The 16,335-nt window shown below is 39.5% G+C and overlaps 2 protein-coding genes across 2 annotated transcripts in view; both read right to left on the bottom strand.

Moving 5' to 3' along the window:
- The window catches only part of LOC135224511 (uncharacterized), a 475,768-nt gene that overhangs the window by 40,800 nt on the left and 418,633 nt on the right, over positions 1–16,335 (bottom strand). The window lies entirely within an intron of this gene.
- Positions 8,354–15,576, bottom strand: LOC135225079 (uncharacterized). Its single transcript, XM_064264341.1, has 3 exons — positions 15,300–15,576; positions 14,973–15,215; positions 8,354–10,267 (listed from the first exon to the last, which is right to left on the bottom strand). The coding sequence occupies exons 1-3, from the start codon at positions 15,574–15,576 to the stop codon at positions 9,165–9,167; spliced, it is 1,623 nt and encodes a 540-aa protein (XP_064120411.1). The 3' UTR covers positions 8,354–9,164.

Here is a 16,335-nt window from a genome sequence, read left to right as displayed (position 1 = left end):
CTGTTCTATATGTTCTCTAGCTTTTATTAGCCTGATGTTATGGGTGGGCACTAACAACTGCAACCTACAGACTCATTGGCCTATTTTCTGCATAAATGTAACCAAATCAAACTCTCCTCAATACATCTGTCACAAAGGGTGCAATGTTCAGTAAGACTCTCTTGATGACTGGAAAGTCTAATTCGGCAACCAAACGATTGGGTTCCGGAATAAAAAAAAAAGCTTGTGTTACATGGTCTTGGTTGTTGCTGTTACATATAGTAGCTGGCACAGATGGCAACAATGTGGGTGGTAATTCCACGCTACTAGTAGAATTCATTCTATTAACATTAACAGTTCGTCTCTCATCTTATTGGCTACGATGATTATTTACGTTAGAGGAAGCTATGTTAACATTTGGCCAGATTTCATATAAGAACAAATGAGGGAATGATGGCGCCCACCAAAAGTATTGCAATTTTGGCTACTGCAACACTTATGACCATGGTGTCCCTTAACAAGGAAATTAAAACAATGGTTATTTTGGATTAAGACCCTCTTTACACTAACAAATTTGTGGCAATCATTCACGGAATTTCCTTTGTTACAATGGAGCAGGATTTTAAGCGAGCAACAGCTGCTGGCTGACTGCTCTTAGACTTTGAGGAGTCTGATGATGACGAAGGTATCATAATAGTGAGTCACTTAAAGTGCGAATATGAAAATCTAGAGCATCATACAATTCAGTTAAATCTGCCTTCCGCAGAAAATTTACTACTATTTGAGGGTAGAATCACCCCGCAACAAGTCTGTTGTTCACAAGGTTAAGTAGTAGCCCTTTTCCTCCAGTAATTGAACTAATTCAATCAATTTGTTCAAATGTAGGGATCGGCAAGTTCCATAACCAGTTGAACTACAGTGCCAACGTTTTCTGTGTTGCCATAAATCTTATCAAGTAATTGGATCATTACCTCATAGTTCTCCTTAGTACACTCAGTGGCTTAATCAATCTAATCACCTCCTCTCCTAACACATTAAGTAGTTGTATAAATTTAGTGATGAGGCTCAGATCTGATGGGTTTAGCATGAATACATTAAAATGTTGCCCAAACGTTTCGTACTCAACTCTCACTTAAAAAATGGCAACTGAATCTCCTTAAGCTTTCCTTGTGAAGGTTGATATATCTGAGCAAGCTGTGATACCCTGGCCTGAAGGGCACCTTTTGCAGCAACAGCAACACTGACCACATTGCACACATCTTGTTTGGTAACACCTAACTTTACTCCAGATTTAATAACCTCATTGTAAGTTCACTCAACCCTTTTGATTAGATCATTATAGGTCTCTGCTGAAAGCAAATGTTGCAGCTCCTGGTTTGCATTTTTTAAGGTAATGGCTAAGGAGAGTGATCAGTGCTGTTATTTGGGCTGCCATTTTGTTTACATTACGTTACTAAACAATGATCTAAATTTATACTGATTCTATTTTACATGCTTGGCATTGCAATTTCTTACATAACGTTACAAGGAAATTTTTTAAGACTACTGAACATTGCTCTGAAGCCTACATTGTTTGTTCATGGTGGGGGTGGACGTGTTGGAGGTCTCTCTCGCGTTTCTTCACAGAAAAGAGGGGTTTTTCGCCCTTGGTGACTATACCTCTTATAGTAAGCAATGTGCTAATAGTGTCTCCACTTAATACCTGGCGTGTAAGCCGGAGAGTGTTGTGCAACTGCAGATATACTAATATTCTTTCTGCTCCAATCAGTGCCTTAGAAATCTTTCAAATCACAGCTACTCGAGGCCTATTGGTCCTGGGAAATGGGTAAAAGAATGCAGTGTATGTGTTAGTGCTTGACCCTTCCCTTACCACAAAAATGTCATCCGACCAACCTCCAACCGTGACCCTGGCTCCTGCCGGTGCCTGTGCCCCACACACAAGTTCTGTACTTGTGAACAATTGTCTTTACTTGATACAATACCAATCGAACCGTTCCGACCTCGAGTCCACTAAACAATCTGTCAGTGATGCCTTCTCCGATGAGGAAATCAACGTTGCATATACAAAATGCAAAGATCTGATACCAGAGAGCATTCTCAAGGAGCGATCCGCGAAGAACTTGTCCTCTCACAAGAAAATATCATATATCACTAAGTGGCTAAGGACCTGCTCGGTGGAAATCTACGCCGATGACCCTTACAATCTGCCTCCAAAGGGACCTGCTGACCTAAGCCTACCTGCGGTGTACCACATGGCAGAAAATGCCTTCCAAACAGCAAAATCTCTCTCAGAAATAATTGGAAAAAACCTGGAAAAAATTGAGGAGACAAATGATAAATTATCAAGAATCTGGGATGTGATCAAAGGACCTCAGGAATCCTTAGATTTTCTTAAAATGGTGGAAACAAATAACCTCACACGGATCTGGGATATGATCAATGGAGTGCAGGGATCGATAGACATTCGCACAGATAGCCACCAGACTCCTATGAATGCGGCATCCAGTTTTTCCCTCGCCTCCCAGCAACACGGAAGTGCCCCCATCACCTATAGACCGTTCTGAGGGGACTGTTAGTCTCCCATCCTCTTCTCCTTCCCCAGTGACTCTGGTGGAAGATATATCTCTGCAACCCTATCTCTCCCAACCCCCCATCGTAGATGCAGATGAGAGTGATCATGAGGGGTCTGGCGGCTGGCAGATACAAACAAGCAGAAAGAAGAGAGGAACCTCTCGTTTGGCCGCTGGACCAGAGCCCAACACTCATGTTTCACCTCGCCCGACACCTGAGAAGAGATGTCACGTAGTAATTCACAATCTGCGCTCATTGGTGATGCTAGTTGCCATAGTGGAGAGAGTTAAGTTTATCACAGGCTCTGACCCACTCATCTCTCACGAACTCCCATGCAGAAGTAAACATAAAGTGGCTTACAGGATTACCTGCCTATTTCAACACCTCAACATTCTTAAAGGCGAGAATTTCGGTCCTAATATATTAGTTTCAAGATATAAACTAATCCGGGACCAACCACCCCCAGGGGAACTTACTGACACTCCAACCAGGATCATTTCCACCGCAAGTGCCAGCCAACCCCCCACGGCGAGTGACTTCCCACTCCACCTGGCTAACCCCCTATCCACCCAAATGATCAGCGCATTCATCTCCCATCTTCGTGAGTAGACATGGATACATTAAACATAATCTCTCGGAATATTTTTGGCCTCAAGCGGAACATTCCTCTCCTAAACATGTTCTGCAAAAACTTTAAAGGCATCATTGCATGGCAAGAAATGCTCCTCTGGCCACATGACTTTGCCATCTGCGATTCAATTCATGAAGACTTCAGAACCTTCTCGACTTCATCAATGCAAGTTACAGATAAAATCATAGCCGGTCGGCCAAAAGGGGGCCTTTCTTTCCTGTGGCACAAATCATTAGACAATATGATGAAGGTGATGATCTACAAGAGGGACAGATTGCTGGGGCTTCAAGTGACAGTAGAGAACTCTAAAATCCTAATTATTAATGTTTATATGCCATGGAAAAATAACAGTGATTTTGCTCATTACTGCATGATCCTAGGGGAGTTACACAGTATTATTCATGATTCTCCTGCTGATCATATTTGTATAATCGCAGACCTTAATTCTCACCCCACAAAACAATTTTATAATGAACTTACTCGCTTCTGTTAAAATCATGCTCTCCAAACTAGTGATGTAATGCTCCTCCCTCCCTCCTCCTATTCATATGTACATAATAGAACAGACGCCATTACAACCTCCTGGCTGGACCACTGCATCACATGTCCACAACTTCATGATTCTTTTATGAACTGCAATATTCGCTATGATCTTGCAATGGGCTACGATCACATCCCATTACAGGTGTCATTCAGTACACCATTCCTCCCCACCGTGAACCCCCTAATTGATTGCCCACCAGCAGTAAACTGGGATTTTAAAAACCAACAGAAAACCAGATACTTTAGGGCAACCACGGAAAACAGGTTGCGGTCAATAGTTCAACCGGCAGATGCCTTACTTTGTACTAACACAAATTGTAGAAATGACCACCACAGGAGGGATCTGAATGAATTCTATTCTATGCTTACTTTGGGCAGGACTGCCTATAGATCTGTATATATACTAACGAGAAATGTTTTTACTGCGGAGGCAAAATGGTAGCCTGAGGGAAGGGCACACTGCATTACTAATGAAACAGGCGAGAGTGCAGTTCAAACTTGCTCTTAAGCACTGGAGGCTAAATAAAAAACAACTAAGAGCCGATGCAATGTCTAGAAACTTAGAATCTGGTGATTATCCTCATCTTTGGAAAGATATCCAGTCCTTAAATCCCAAAACTAAAAAGCTATCACAGAGAGTAGGGGAAGCAGTCAGAGACGAAGCTATCGCAAGTATGTGGGGCGATCACTTCAACAATATCCTGAATTGCATTAAATGATCAAGAATCCCGAAGGGATGTAGCTAACCTCCTTACTGACAACATTCAATTTCATTTTGCAGATCGTATTACGCCAGGTAACCTCAGCGATGCCATAAACAGCCTACCTAATAATAAATCGCCTGGCTGTGATGGTCTTCCTGCAAAGGCTTTCAAATTCTGCCATACGATAATTTACATTTTGCTAGCTGCCCTATTCAATGCATGCATAATTCACCAGTTTCTTCCAGACTCCCTACTCTTAGTTCACTGGATACCATTAATCAAAAACAAGCTAAAGGATGCAGCTGACCCTGGCAACTACCAGCCGATTGCAATCACAATGATTGCATCGAAGATACTCAAGTCGGTTCTTCTAGTGAGACTTCTCCCCTTTCTACACACCACTGACAACCAGTTCGGGTTTAAAGCAAACCACTCAACCGACACCTGCATCTACATACTGAAGGAATTGCTGAACTACTACCTATCATCAGCCTCTCCTGTTTTCCTTTGTTTTTTAGATGTGAGAAAAGCATTTGACAGAGTAAACTACCTGAAGCTCTTCCTGAAGCTGCATAAAAGAGTCACACCCTTATATCTAATTGGCATTTTACATTGCTGGTTCTCCACACAGCAATTCTCTGTCAAATGGGGTAACGTATTACGTACACCTTCGGCTCCCTAAACGGGCTTAGGCAAGGGGGCATTCTCTCTCCATACCTGTTTAATACATACACAGATGCCTTGAATGTCAAACTAAACTCACTCCCAATCGGATCCACCATCAATGAAACAACTATAAACAAAAAGATACGGCAGACATTGAACAGAGGCATCGTAAACTATGTGCAACATGATTGCAAGGAGGTTTGCCTTCTGTAGCCGAGAGGTGAAACTGCTGCTCTTACGATCGTACTGCTACAGTATCTATGGGTGTTCCCTATGGACGAACTATACCCGAGAGACCATGAGACGCATCACTGTTGTGCACAATGACATTCTGAGACGCCCCACAAACACTCCCCGCTACCACTCCACCACACAGATGTTCATAGAAAACCACCTGGACAATTTAAAAATCATTGTTAGGAGAACAATGTCCAGTCTGGTAACCTGAGTGAGAAACAGCAGCAACTCGCTCATACAAAGCATCCTAAGGAGTGAAGCAAGAAGAATATCTAAATTGTGGGAAAGATGGGAAAATGAGGCCTTTGTCTCCTAAAGGACTTAATCTCTGTATTGGCAAAATGTCATCTGCAGATTTTGTCATTATTACATTTATTGCTGATATTTATTTTTTTCATTATTACTGTGATTACTATCAAGTTAAAGTTTTTTTACATTCAATTTTTGTATTTAGCCCTCTGGACCTGACTACTGTAACCACCTAAGGTCTCTAGTTGAAATTTAAGTTATATAATATGTGCACTAACTGTTATTACTCTCAATGCATATTTTTTTTCTTGCCAATATCATTACTGTTATTACCAGTATCATGATCACGATCTTTTATGCTACCTCAGCTATTTTGTGGATAAGTGCCGATTATTCATTTATCATGTTGTCTCATGTATCTAGATTGTGTATATTACTGTCTGTATTTTGTATATTCCATGTGTATGGCCCTGAGCTGAAATAAAGGATATTATTATTATTATTATTAGGCTATTTAGGGAGGCACCTCTTCGCAAAGTGTACACTGTCGCTAGCCTTGCCGTAATGGTTCAAACTGGTATTCACAGGTAGATGACGAACACCATAGTTTTTTTGCTTGCTATAATAACGGCAAATTCGGGCATTTAAGTTTCTCACATGAGCATTGTTCGTCTCGGAGCTGATTTTGAAACGGCTGCGAGCTGGATAATTGTGCAATTCGCAACTGCAGACTGCCAGCGTCAACGTTAAAGCCCTGATTCTTTCTGCCAAAGCTTTTAGATTGTCCCAGACAGGTTTGGCCTCATGCACCTCAGATCGTTACCTCCTAGATACAATTCAACAAAATAGTATTGACATGACCAGAAATTTTCACATTCGAATTGCTTGGTGAAGCCATCTCATTTCCTATACACTTCCACAACCACAACCTATCAATGCGACTCTAAATGGCACAGCCTACTTTGTGCTTTAAGGCTCGTTATCTACACATCCGGTCTCTCAAAGGACCAAATTAGCGAGAATTTTCTTAACGTTAGCTCAAGCGGATTGTATTTTGAGATTCTTTGCCCAATGGTATGGCCTTGGATGGGAAGTCGTAATGACACGAGTCAGAACCAGAAGTTACAGGTGGCAGATAGACATTCAAACATTCACATATTTTACAATTTTATCACAAAAATAGACTATTGAAACTGCCTGAGCTGCACACATTCATGCTAATAAACAAACAGTACAAGTGACTCAACTTAGTTCAATCTAGCGACAGGTGCACAAACAAAGGGCTGGACCACGGGTCCAAAAGAATACATGTACTGAAATAATAGGTAAGATAGACAATTTATCTATGTAGTAGCTCGCACAACGTAATGCAGGATCCGTTACTTACAAATGCAATCATGCCAACACTGAAAAATTTATGGCAAATTTCTGGACAGTAAGTGGGTGATCTTAAAACTCACAAACTAACTCAAAATCTTAGCAACTAACTCCAAAGATGGTTTTGAGCAATGTTCTGGACTTCATCACAGCTCTCTGCACACGATCTACCAGCTTTCTAAAAAAGCACCTGTCGTATGTCTGGACACCTTGCTTAGTTGGAGATAAGTGGAACACGTGGCATCTCCTGGGGATTTTTTATGTTCGCTCTGGGGCTTGTCATTTTGGAACAGCAAAAACATTTTTTTCCTATGGAATTGTGATCGTAGAATTGTTAAAATGATTAGTGCAGCCATCGGCGCACGTTACGAAATTTCACAATAGCTTACAAAAAAATTACATCACCCAAAATCAAATCGATGCTTCGCATTCTCTTCCAGTTTTCGAATCAATGTATCCTGGTGCGTGCGATTGCAACTTAGAAACATTATTTCAAACCATTATTTAAAACGACTAGATGGAAGTTTTATGTTGACAAAAATTCAGTTCCTCCCAAGTTTTTTTGATTACGGATTCGTTGATCTGTTTTATTATTGAGTAAAAGTAATTAAGTGAAGCTGGTCACCCATAGGCAGATATGTCGAAATGAATCTTGGTGAAACTTTTATCAAAGGGGCAGTTATGATCACTTTCTTTTGATATACAAGACTTTTTGATCCCTAGCTTTATAGGAGTGACGAAAACGAGAGTTTATACCTAACTATGGAGGGAGTCAACCATGCAAAATAAATGAGGTTTTTGTTACAAAGAGAAAACAACTTTCGATCTTTTGTATCATACGCTACTTAAGTAGACTGAAAACTCCGTTTTGTAAAATTTTTAGTTCTGATCAATTATCAATTTTATGTGTCCTTTCTTCAGTAAGGAAAAACATTACCTACAGTAATTGGAATCATCTCTCGGTGTCAAGTGTTGACGAATAAAATGGGGGCTGATGTTTCATGTAATACCAGCGTATTTAGTTGGATAGATTTCGCTCATGAAAATGATGATCTCCCTTTCGTATTTCTGTGAGCTCAGATTTTAGTTTGATTATAAATACTAATATCATAATAAATAATCCATTATTATAATTTGTAGGTCATGGTTAAGACTTACAGAAAGAGACGGACCTACAGATTATGCAACGTTCTTTGAATACTTTTATTTCTTGTGCTCACTAATTAACAATAATACCAGTTTTTCTTAGAACTGAAAATGAATGACAACCCTAAGCCATGTAGTAATCATAAAACACATACTAATGCTAAATTATTTATCCGACAAAACTTACGCATGAAATGGAAATTTTTCAACCAATTTCAAGTAAGATTCAAGATTCCAGGATGATTGTTTAATCATTTTATTTTTGTTAATTACCACATTAATAATAGGAAAAGCCATTTATCTACAAAAGTATTAATATTAACACATGATATGTATACATAGCATTCATGTATAAAAGCATTATTCTCCTAAAGCTAACATGACTGGACTCCAGTTTCTTACAGACAGCAACTGTATATTTAAAGCTAGTACAATTACGGTCACATAAAGTATAGAAAAACTAGATCATATGAAAAAGCTTTCACATTAGAATTAGATTTGGAACTCCAACTTTATCGTGAAAAATCGAGAGCAATATTCTATTAATTTCAAAGATACTAAAATGTCTCAAAATGCCCTCCTGAGAAGATTGCTGGATTTTCTTTTATTTTACATAGAATAGCAAAATTAATGTGACAAACGTTACGATGTACTGATTATAAAATGACAGTGATTAGAAACAAATGGAGAGGTTAAATAAATGTCCTTGAATGTTTACCAATTTACAGGAAAGTGAACAGTAATGCAGTCTTTCATGCAACGGGACTTAACGGGCATTAACGGGCATGAGGCTCTTTCTTTCTTTTACCTAGGTTAGGCAGAGATGAAAATGATTCTGTGTCCTATATAAGCATAAAGGCAATTATGTCCTTTTTTTAGAAATTATTTTTGAAATATCTTAACTGAAACCTTTTCCTTTCTATCATAATTTATCATTTCCGGTATATTTCAATTTATTACTAAGGCATAAATCAAGCTTTGGAATAAAATATGCATATCAAGAAACAGTAAGGAACGAAACGACAAACATGCATATCTGAGACTTCATTTCAGTAATGCTTTCAAACTTCAGATGAAATCTTTGTGGAGGATCGACTGAGTGTAGCTGAATGGTGCATCGATCTTCTGTCAAATACAGCCATTTGCCGACCTCCTGATGGTAGAGTACGACTGTAGTCACTCATTGTGAAGGAGTTGTATTCTGACAACCGTAGTGGTTCACATGTTGTTCGGATTCCTCCTCCACTACTGAATCGCCTTGATATTTCTGTTTTTGTTGTTGTTGGCATAGGAAGCTGGGCCTCTAGAGGTGAAGGGGAGGAGGATGAAGAGCTCAATGGTGGAGGTGGGGGAACGGGAGTTAAAGGAGAGAAGGCCTGGGATACAGGTGGAGGAGGGACTACTTTGGTGGTGGTTCCTCTTTGGGCCTCAATGATCACCCGTGATGTTTCTGCTGACCAACTCCTGTTCAGCGTCGACTGCTGAATCTTGTTGTGTGAATGTTGTTGTGACTGCTGCACTGACTGTTGCTGTTGTTGTTGATGCTGCTGCTGTTCTGGTTGCTGCTGTAGTTGTTGTTGCTGTTGTTGATGCTGGTGCTGATGCTGCTGTGGGTGAGGAGAGTTAAATTCTCTTGCATCTTCTCCTACAATAGTGATCCTTGAAGACCTTCGTGACGTTGCAGTTTCTAAATGGGGATCTCCATGAGTTTGACTGGGATCTTCCTGCAGGCAAGTAAGTTCTTCTGTCGGTTTGGTGAGGTCTACTATGGAAGGACTTTGAGGCAGAGGTAATGGAGGACAACCTCTTTGTGGATGGCGTCTAGAATCACAAGTTAAATAAGTCCTTATTGTGTCAGATGTAAAGGATCTCTGGCCTAGGCAACCTTCACTTCGACATCTTAGCAGTGGTCTTGCTAAGCTTTCGTCAGTGCTGCTTGATCTCGCTCTCAGAACAGTGACTAGAGCATGTCGAGCAAGGTGAGAGTGGCCTGTTAGCAAAGCAGCAAGGAACGCTGCTACTCCTCCTACACCAGCTGTCATCACAGACCAACCATATCGGTATGCATACATGTCAGACCAGCTTGTCCTTTGTCCAGATGCCATCCCATATTCTTCAGAAATCACTGATACAAACCAAACCACGCCTACCCCTACGCTTAATCCTGAAATAATGATAAAAATAGTTTTTAATGTAAAAAGCTTTGTCTTGAATTAAAATAGCACAGTAAACGATATGAAAATGTTTCAGCTGTTATCTAATATATTTTTAATTCCTAAGAAAATATAATATTCTTCAAATTAACAAAATGACACATGCAAACATGCAGCAAGAACGAGTACATTCAACTAGCTTTAGATTCTTGGGAAAATAGCATAATCTTAAAATTGACAAAGCTATATGTACAAAAATATGTTAGTTATTCACTGGTCAAAGAGAGATGTGACAGGAGCCTTCACCATATTAAATTTAATGTCTTTAAGGTAATAAAAGTAATAGTTCCAATTGTTACATGTGTGCTCGTGGAAAAGGCTTTAACATAATCTTCCATCTCTTCAGGCTGTTGTCATTCCTTGCACTGAGTGATAATATTGATCTGTGTAGAGGGCAGGATCGCATGGCCTGTGTAGTGCATGTACAGGGTGTTTCGAAATTTGAGCCCCCCCTCTACAACATAAACTGAAATTGATGTGGGCAAAAACTAAAGTAATTCAGAGCAGGTATTTATTTAAGTTTCTCTGAGGATTTAATATTTTGTGTGGCCTCCATCTGTCTGTACCACAGCCTGCATTCTTGAAGGGTATGATTTCAGCAAATTGCAAAAAAACCGAGACTCAAACTCCATTTCCCTGAGCACTTCGGCCACCTCTCTTCCCAGGTCGTCGAGGCTTGGTATACCATCATAGTTCACTGTGCGCACTTCAACACGATCCTTTAAGATACTACCAATGTTTTCACACACATTAAGGTCATGGGAGCTACCCGGAAATTCACTTGACCAAAAGAAATTGATACCACTGTTTTGAAGCAGCTCCTGTGTCTGAAGAGCTTTGAAACATGGTGCCCTATCATGCAAAAATGTGACTTCTTCAACAGATAACACATTTTTAGGATCTTTGAGGAAAGGAAATACTCCACCAGTAAGCACAGTTTCTCTGAAGTATTCACCATTCCATGACTGTCCTTTTTCTTTCATGATCGACATTAACAGTTTGGCTATGAAACAGAAAAATTCCCAAACATTCAGGAAATTTCACAATTTGGCGATAGCGCATGTCATCGCTGATATCATCCAACTTTGCAGCCCAAATGATGTCATTTTTATGATTTGGCTTCCTGACTGTGTAAATGAAGAATTCATCTGATATGGCAACATGGAGAAAGTCAGCTTCATCCCAATCTTTAAGAAATGAACCACAAAACCATGCACGGTTTTCTCTCTGTTGCTTTGTTATGTTGAGCATGCTGATAACATGAAATGGTTTGATACCAGATTTTATCAACTCACGATATACAGCACTATAACTTCTCTTCTTTCCCCTTTTTGTTTCTAGTTCAAGCGCCAATTTACGTAAAGACTTTCTTTGTCTACCCACTGCCTCAGCTATGATGTCTTTTGTCTCCTGAGAAAGGACTTCAGGCCATCCAAGATTCTCACTCTTTTTGCAATGACAGTCATATGGATTTTTGTTCCAGTTTCTTTCAACAAAGGATTCATCTCTTTTAATGTATTTAGCTACCCATGAACGTGAAATGAAGGATGCGCCAGCATCCCTGGCCTCTATGAAATTTATAGCCCAGATTTGGTCAATCCATCTGATATCCTCCGAGTCGTTAGCCATGGCTGTATCTAACTCCGTCATTCAGTCTGAAAATACAAGATATTTAAAATGAAAAATAGCTTAATAGAAACTTAAGATAATGTACTTGGAGATAGGCTATAGCAGAAAACTTCATAATTTTCCATTTGTTCTGTGGAAGGGGGGTTGGGCTCTAATCTCGAAACACTGGTATTTATATGTTCAGTAAGAACTTATGTTCTTGATATCAAAACATGATGGTTATGCTACCTCATCTCTTCAGAGCCAGCCTGAGAACGAGGAGTCATCTCCCAACTCTATTCAAAAGCGTGCAATCAAGGATCAGATTGGGAAGTGGCCTAAATCATCTATTGGGGTCAAAGGAAAATTCATTTGCATTCAGCACATAATTCAAGTCAGGACTGTTGATCCAAGCCTCCTGTAGGGAAGTAAAGTGTGGATGTTGAATGAAAATAAAAAAAAGGGTGAAGCTGCTGAGATAAATGCGTGCAAAGTATTTGAAACATAAAAGGAAGTTTGTTTTCCTTTCAATCTTACTCCTACAAACTTCACACTGATATCTCCAGGTATGGAATACACGGAGTGCAACTGAAGATTGTTTTTATAGGTATGCAATGGAACACATGAATGTGGGAGAGTTCGCCATTGTTGGAGGAGTAGTAATAGAGCAAGGGTTCCAGATGTTTTTAAGTGATCTTCACTCACACACTCTCTTATAAGGTTGGTAACTTATATGGGTCCATATGGTGGATAAAATAACAAATTCAAGATAGATATTAAGGGAATACCTTTCTTGCTATGTATGTAGTTTCCTGGAATTTGAGAGGGGTGGAATTCCTTGCAGGTTTCATTATTTCCATTCTCAGAAGTATGTTAACCCTCAGGTTAAATTAAATGTGGTTATTTTCAGTGTATGCTAGTAACATAAACATAAATAGGCCTCTTTGTATGTCAGTTTCAGACCAATGCATCCATATTGACATACTTATTGTTGTAGATGCATTTTTTAAGCAATCAGCCAATTTTGGATTGGTCACCGAGAAAAACTGGAAGACTCAAATACATGAGAAAACTTATGAACAGTTAGAAAAATGTAAACAGCTGCTAAGCAAATGGGTAATCCATAATAGATAATTGAAAATCATGTGCAGAAACTAGAAATGAGATAGTAAAAAGCTTAAAGTAAATTGGTTCTGAGTCAATCTTTGGCTTTTTATCATTGCTCTGCACTGTCATTTGAGTCAGAAGTGACAGGACTTACAAGCAGTGATGATATCAGAGAAGACTAACACTATTTTTCCTGCATTTGACGCCTTCGTTGACATCTTTGCCATAAGGCTAATTTCTACATCCACTTCTGGATTAGAGGAAGTTTGTAGAGTATGAAAAAAATAAACATACTATTACTGCTGATCAGACTTTTGTGGCCGGACCACATTCTGCCTATTACATTTGTTTGAAAATAACATCTAACAAAAGTATTTTGTAGATTAAGTAGTTCAACGGAGATGATAATAAACAAAAATGCAAATTCATGGGTAATAATTTTGGTGGAAATAAAGGAGTAATCACAGCAAAGTTGTCTTCCTGTACAAGTTATTATTAGTAATTTTTTCAGTCCTAGTTCTAAATCACAGGCTCAACTGAAGCTCACTCCCGTTGCTAGGTTTTGAAAAAATGCTTTCCAATTTAGAGGAGCACTGGATATATTCATGTGGGGGTTTACCTTGAATGATATGCATGTACCATGATCATCATGGCTGCTAGTGTGATATATTTTCATTGCTGAGAGGTTGTAATAAAGAGGGAGGGAACCATCTAGAAAACAGAGAAGAAAACTCCACTGTCCACTGAATGTCAATAACATACAGTACATCATAAGCCAGTGGTGATGGCTTACTCCAGAATCTGGTGACAACACTTTTGGCCATGACTTGAACACTGAGAACATAAAAAAAAAAAACGTGACTGTTGATTTAAGGATATTACTTTGTACATTTTGCATGTGCTGTGTATCATAATTTTATCAATTAAGCTTTTTTCTTTATAACAGTAAGGATGAATGAAAAGAGAAATACTCCCCAGGTCTCCTGGTGCAAAAGAACCCCTCCAAATTTAGGTTTGCTGTATGTTACAGACTTAAATGATATCAGTTCTTAAAAGCCAACCAAAGATATACATACTTATATATATATATATATATATATATATATATATATATATATATATATAATATATACACACATACACACACACACACACACACATATATATATATATATATATATATATATATATATATATATATATGTATATATACAGTGGTACCTCGAGATACGAGTTTAATTCGTTCCAGAACCGAGCTCGTAAGTCAATTGGCTCGTATCTCAAACAAATTTCTCCTATTTAAAATAACTGAATTCAATTTAATCCGTTCCGGACCTATGAAAAATCCCAAACCATTGTAAATTATGAATAAAGATATTTTTTAATAACAAATAACGTATATTAACAAATACATAACAAAATATGAAATAACGAAATAAAAGAGTTATTTAGCATAATAGTCTTACTTTGGAGACAGACAAGTGCGGCTAACGAAGGTGAACGGCGAGGAGGAGGGAGGGGGGAAGGGATGTAGGCACTCTAGACACGTACGTAAACGGCACTTTTTTAGAACTTAAAACTATTTTCGTAACTTTAAAACTAAAACTACACTTTCCTTATTTCAAATAAAAGATAAAACTTAAAACAATGCACTTAACTTTAAACTTAAACTAAGCTTAACATTTACGTAAATTTAGTTATCACTTGTTTTTGCCTTCTTGGCTGCACTTTCTGTACTTTCACTCGCAGGGCTCTTTTCAAATAAAAATGTATCCAAAGAACTTTGCTTTTTGCCTGCCTTTACAAAATGCTTCGAAAAATGTGACAAACAAGTGTCATTAAAAAGCGCTGAAGCACGACCAGTTGCCACTTTTTCTGGGTGTTTCTTTTCAATGAAATTTGACAACTTTTCCCACATTGCCAGCATGTCTTTAATTTCACCTGTAGAAATCACTTCCTCCGGCTCTTCCTCCTCCTCACTCGTGTTAATCTCTTCCAGAACCTTCGTGTGTTGCATCATCTGCAGCTCCTTCAACTCCTCAGTTGAGAGTTCCTCCTCATGTTCTTCGACGAGTTTGTTGACGTCACCCTCATCTACCTCCAGACCCATCGACTTTCCGAGAGATACAATCTCCTCCAACTCTTCTTGCTCGGTCTCGGGCTCAAACCCTTCGAAATCTCTTTCTGCAACAGCATCAGGCCATAACTTTTTCCATGCAGAGTTCAACGTTCATCTTGTTACCCCTTGCCATGCCAAGTCAATGATACGTAGACAGATCACGATGTTGTAGTGATCTTTCCAAAACTCTCGAAGGGTTAGATTTGTGTTTTCCGTCACTTCAAAGCAGCGGCGGAACAAGTGCTTCGTGTACAGCTTTTTGAAGTTGGAAATGACCTGCTGATCCATCGGCTGTAGGACTGAAGTCCTACAGCCGATTGGGTGCGAGGTAGAGAACTTTGATAAACTGGAACTCCTCCAGAATATCATCTTCAAGACCAGGTGGGTGTGGGCTGGAGCATTATCAAGGATGAGCAATGCTTTCATCGTGAGTTATTTTCTTGCAGATACGTCTTCACTGCAGGGCCAAAGACGAGATTTAAACCCCAGTCAGTAAAAAACTGCCGCGTAACCCATGCCCTAGCATTTGGCGCGCCACATAACGTGCAATTTTTCTTTCAGTATCTTGTGCGTCTTGAAGGCTCGAGGATTTTCCGAATGATAAACTAGCAGTGGCTTCACTTTACAATCACCACTAGCATTTGCACGTAATGCAAGGGTCAGACGGTCCTTCATGGGTTTATGGCCTGGCATCATCTTCTCCTCTGCTGTGATGTAAGTCCTCCGTGGCATTTTCTTCCAAAATAGGCCCGTTTCATCGCAGTTGAACACCTGTTGCAGGATGTAGCCTTCCCTCGCAACAAGCGCAGCGAACTTTTGGATGCACGTTTCGGCTGCTTTCACGTCTGCACTCGCAGCTTCGCCATGCCTCACCACTGAATGGATGCCAGTTCTCTTCTTAAAATTATCAAACCAGCCATGGCTTGCCTTAAACGCTTCTTCTGATGCCTCTTTAGAAGTTGATGCTTCTTTCTTCACTAAGTCGGCATAAATACTCCGTGCCTTCTTGCATATTACCGTCTCCGTCACTGTATCTCCTCCCAACTCCTTCTCTTTCACCCACACGAGCAGAAGCTTCTCCATTTCCTCGTGGATATTTGTCCTTAATTGGGAAAGAATTGTGGTTCCTTTTGCTGGTGTAGCACTCTTGATGGCATCCTTCTGCTTCAATATCGTACAAATTGT

Source organism: Macrobrachium nipponense, chromosome 12, assembly GCF_015104395.2.
Source record: "Macrobrachium nipponense isolate FS-2020 chromosome 12, ASM1510439v2, whole genome shotgun sequence".
In the NCBI taxonomy this organism is placed as follows: Eukaryota; Metazoa; Arthropoda; class Malacostraca; order Decapoda; family Palaemonidae; genus Macrobrachium; species Macrobrachium nipponense.
Note: the sequence above shows the minus strand (reverse complement) of the source record. Positions and strands in the feature narration are given on the sequence as shown.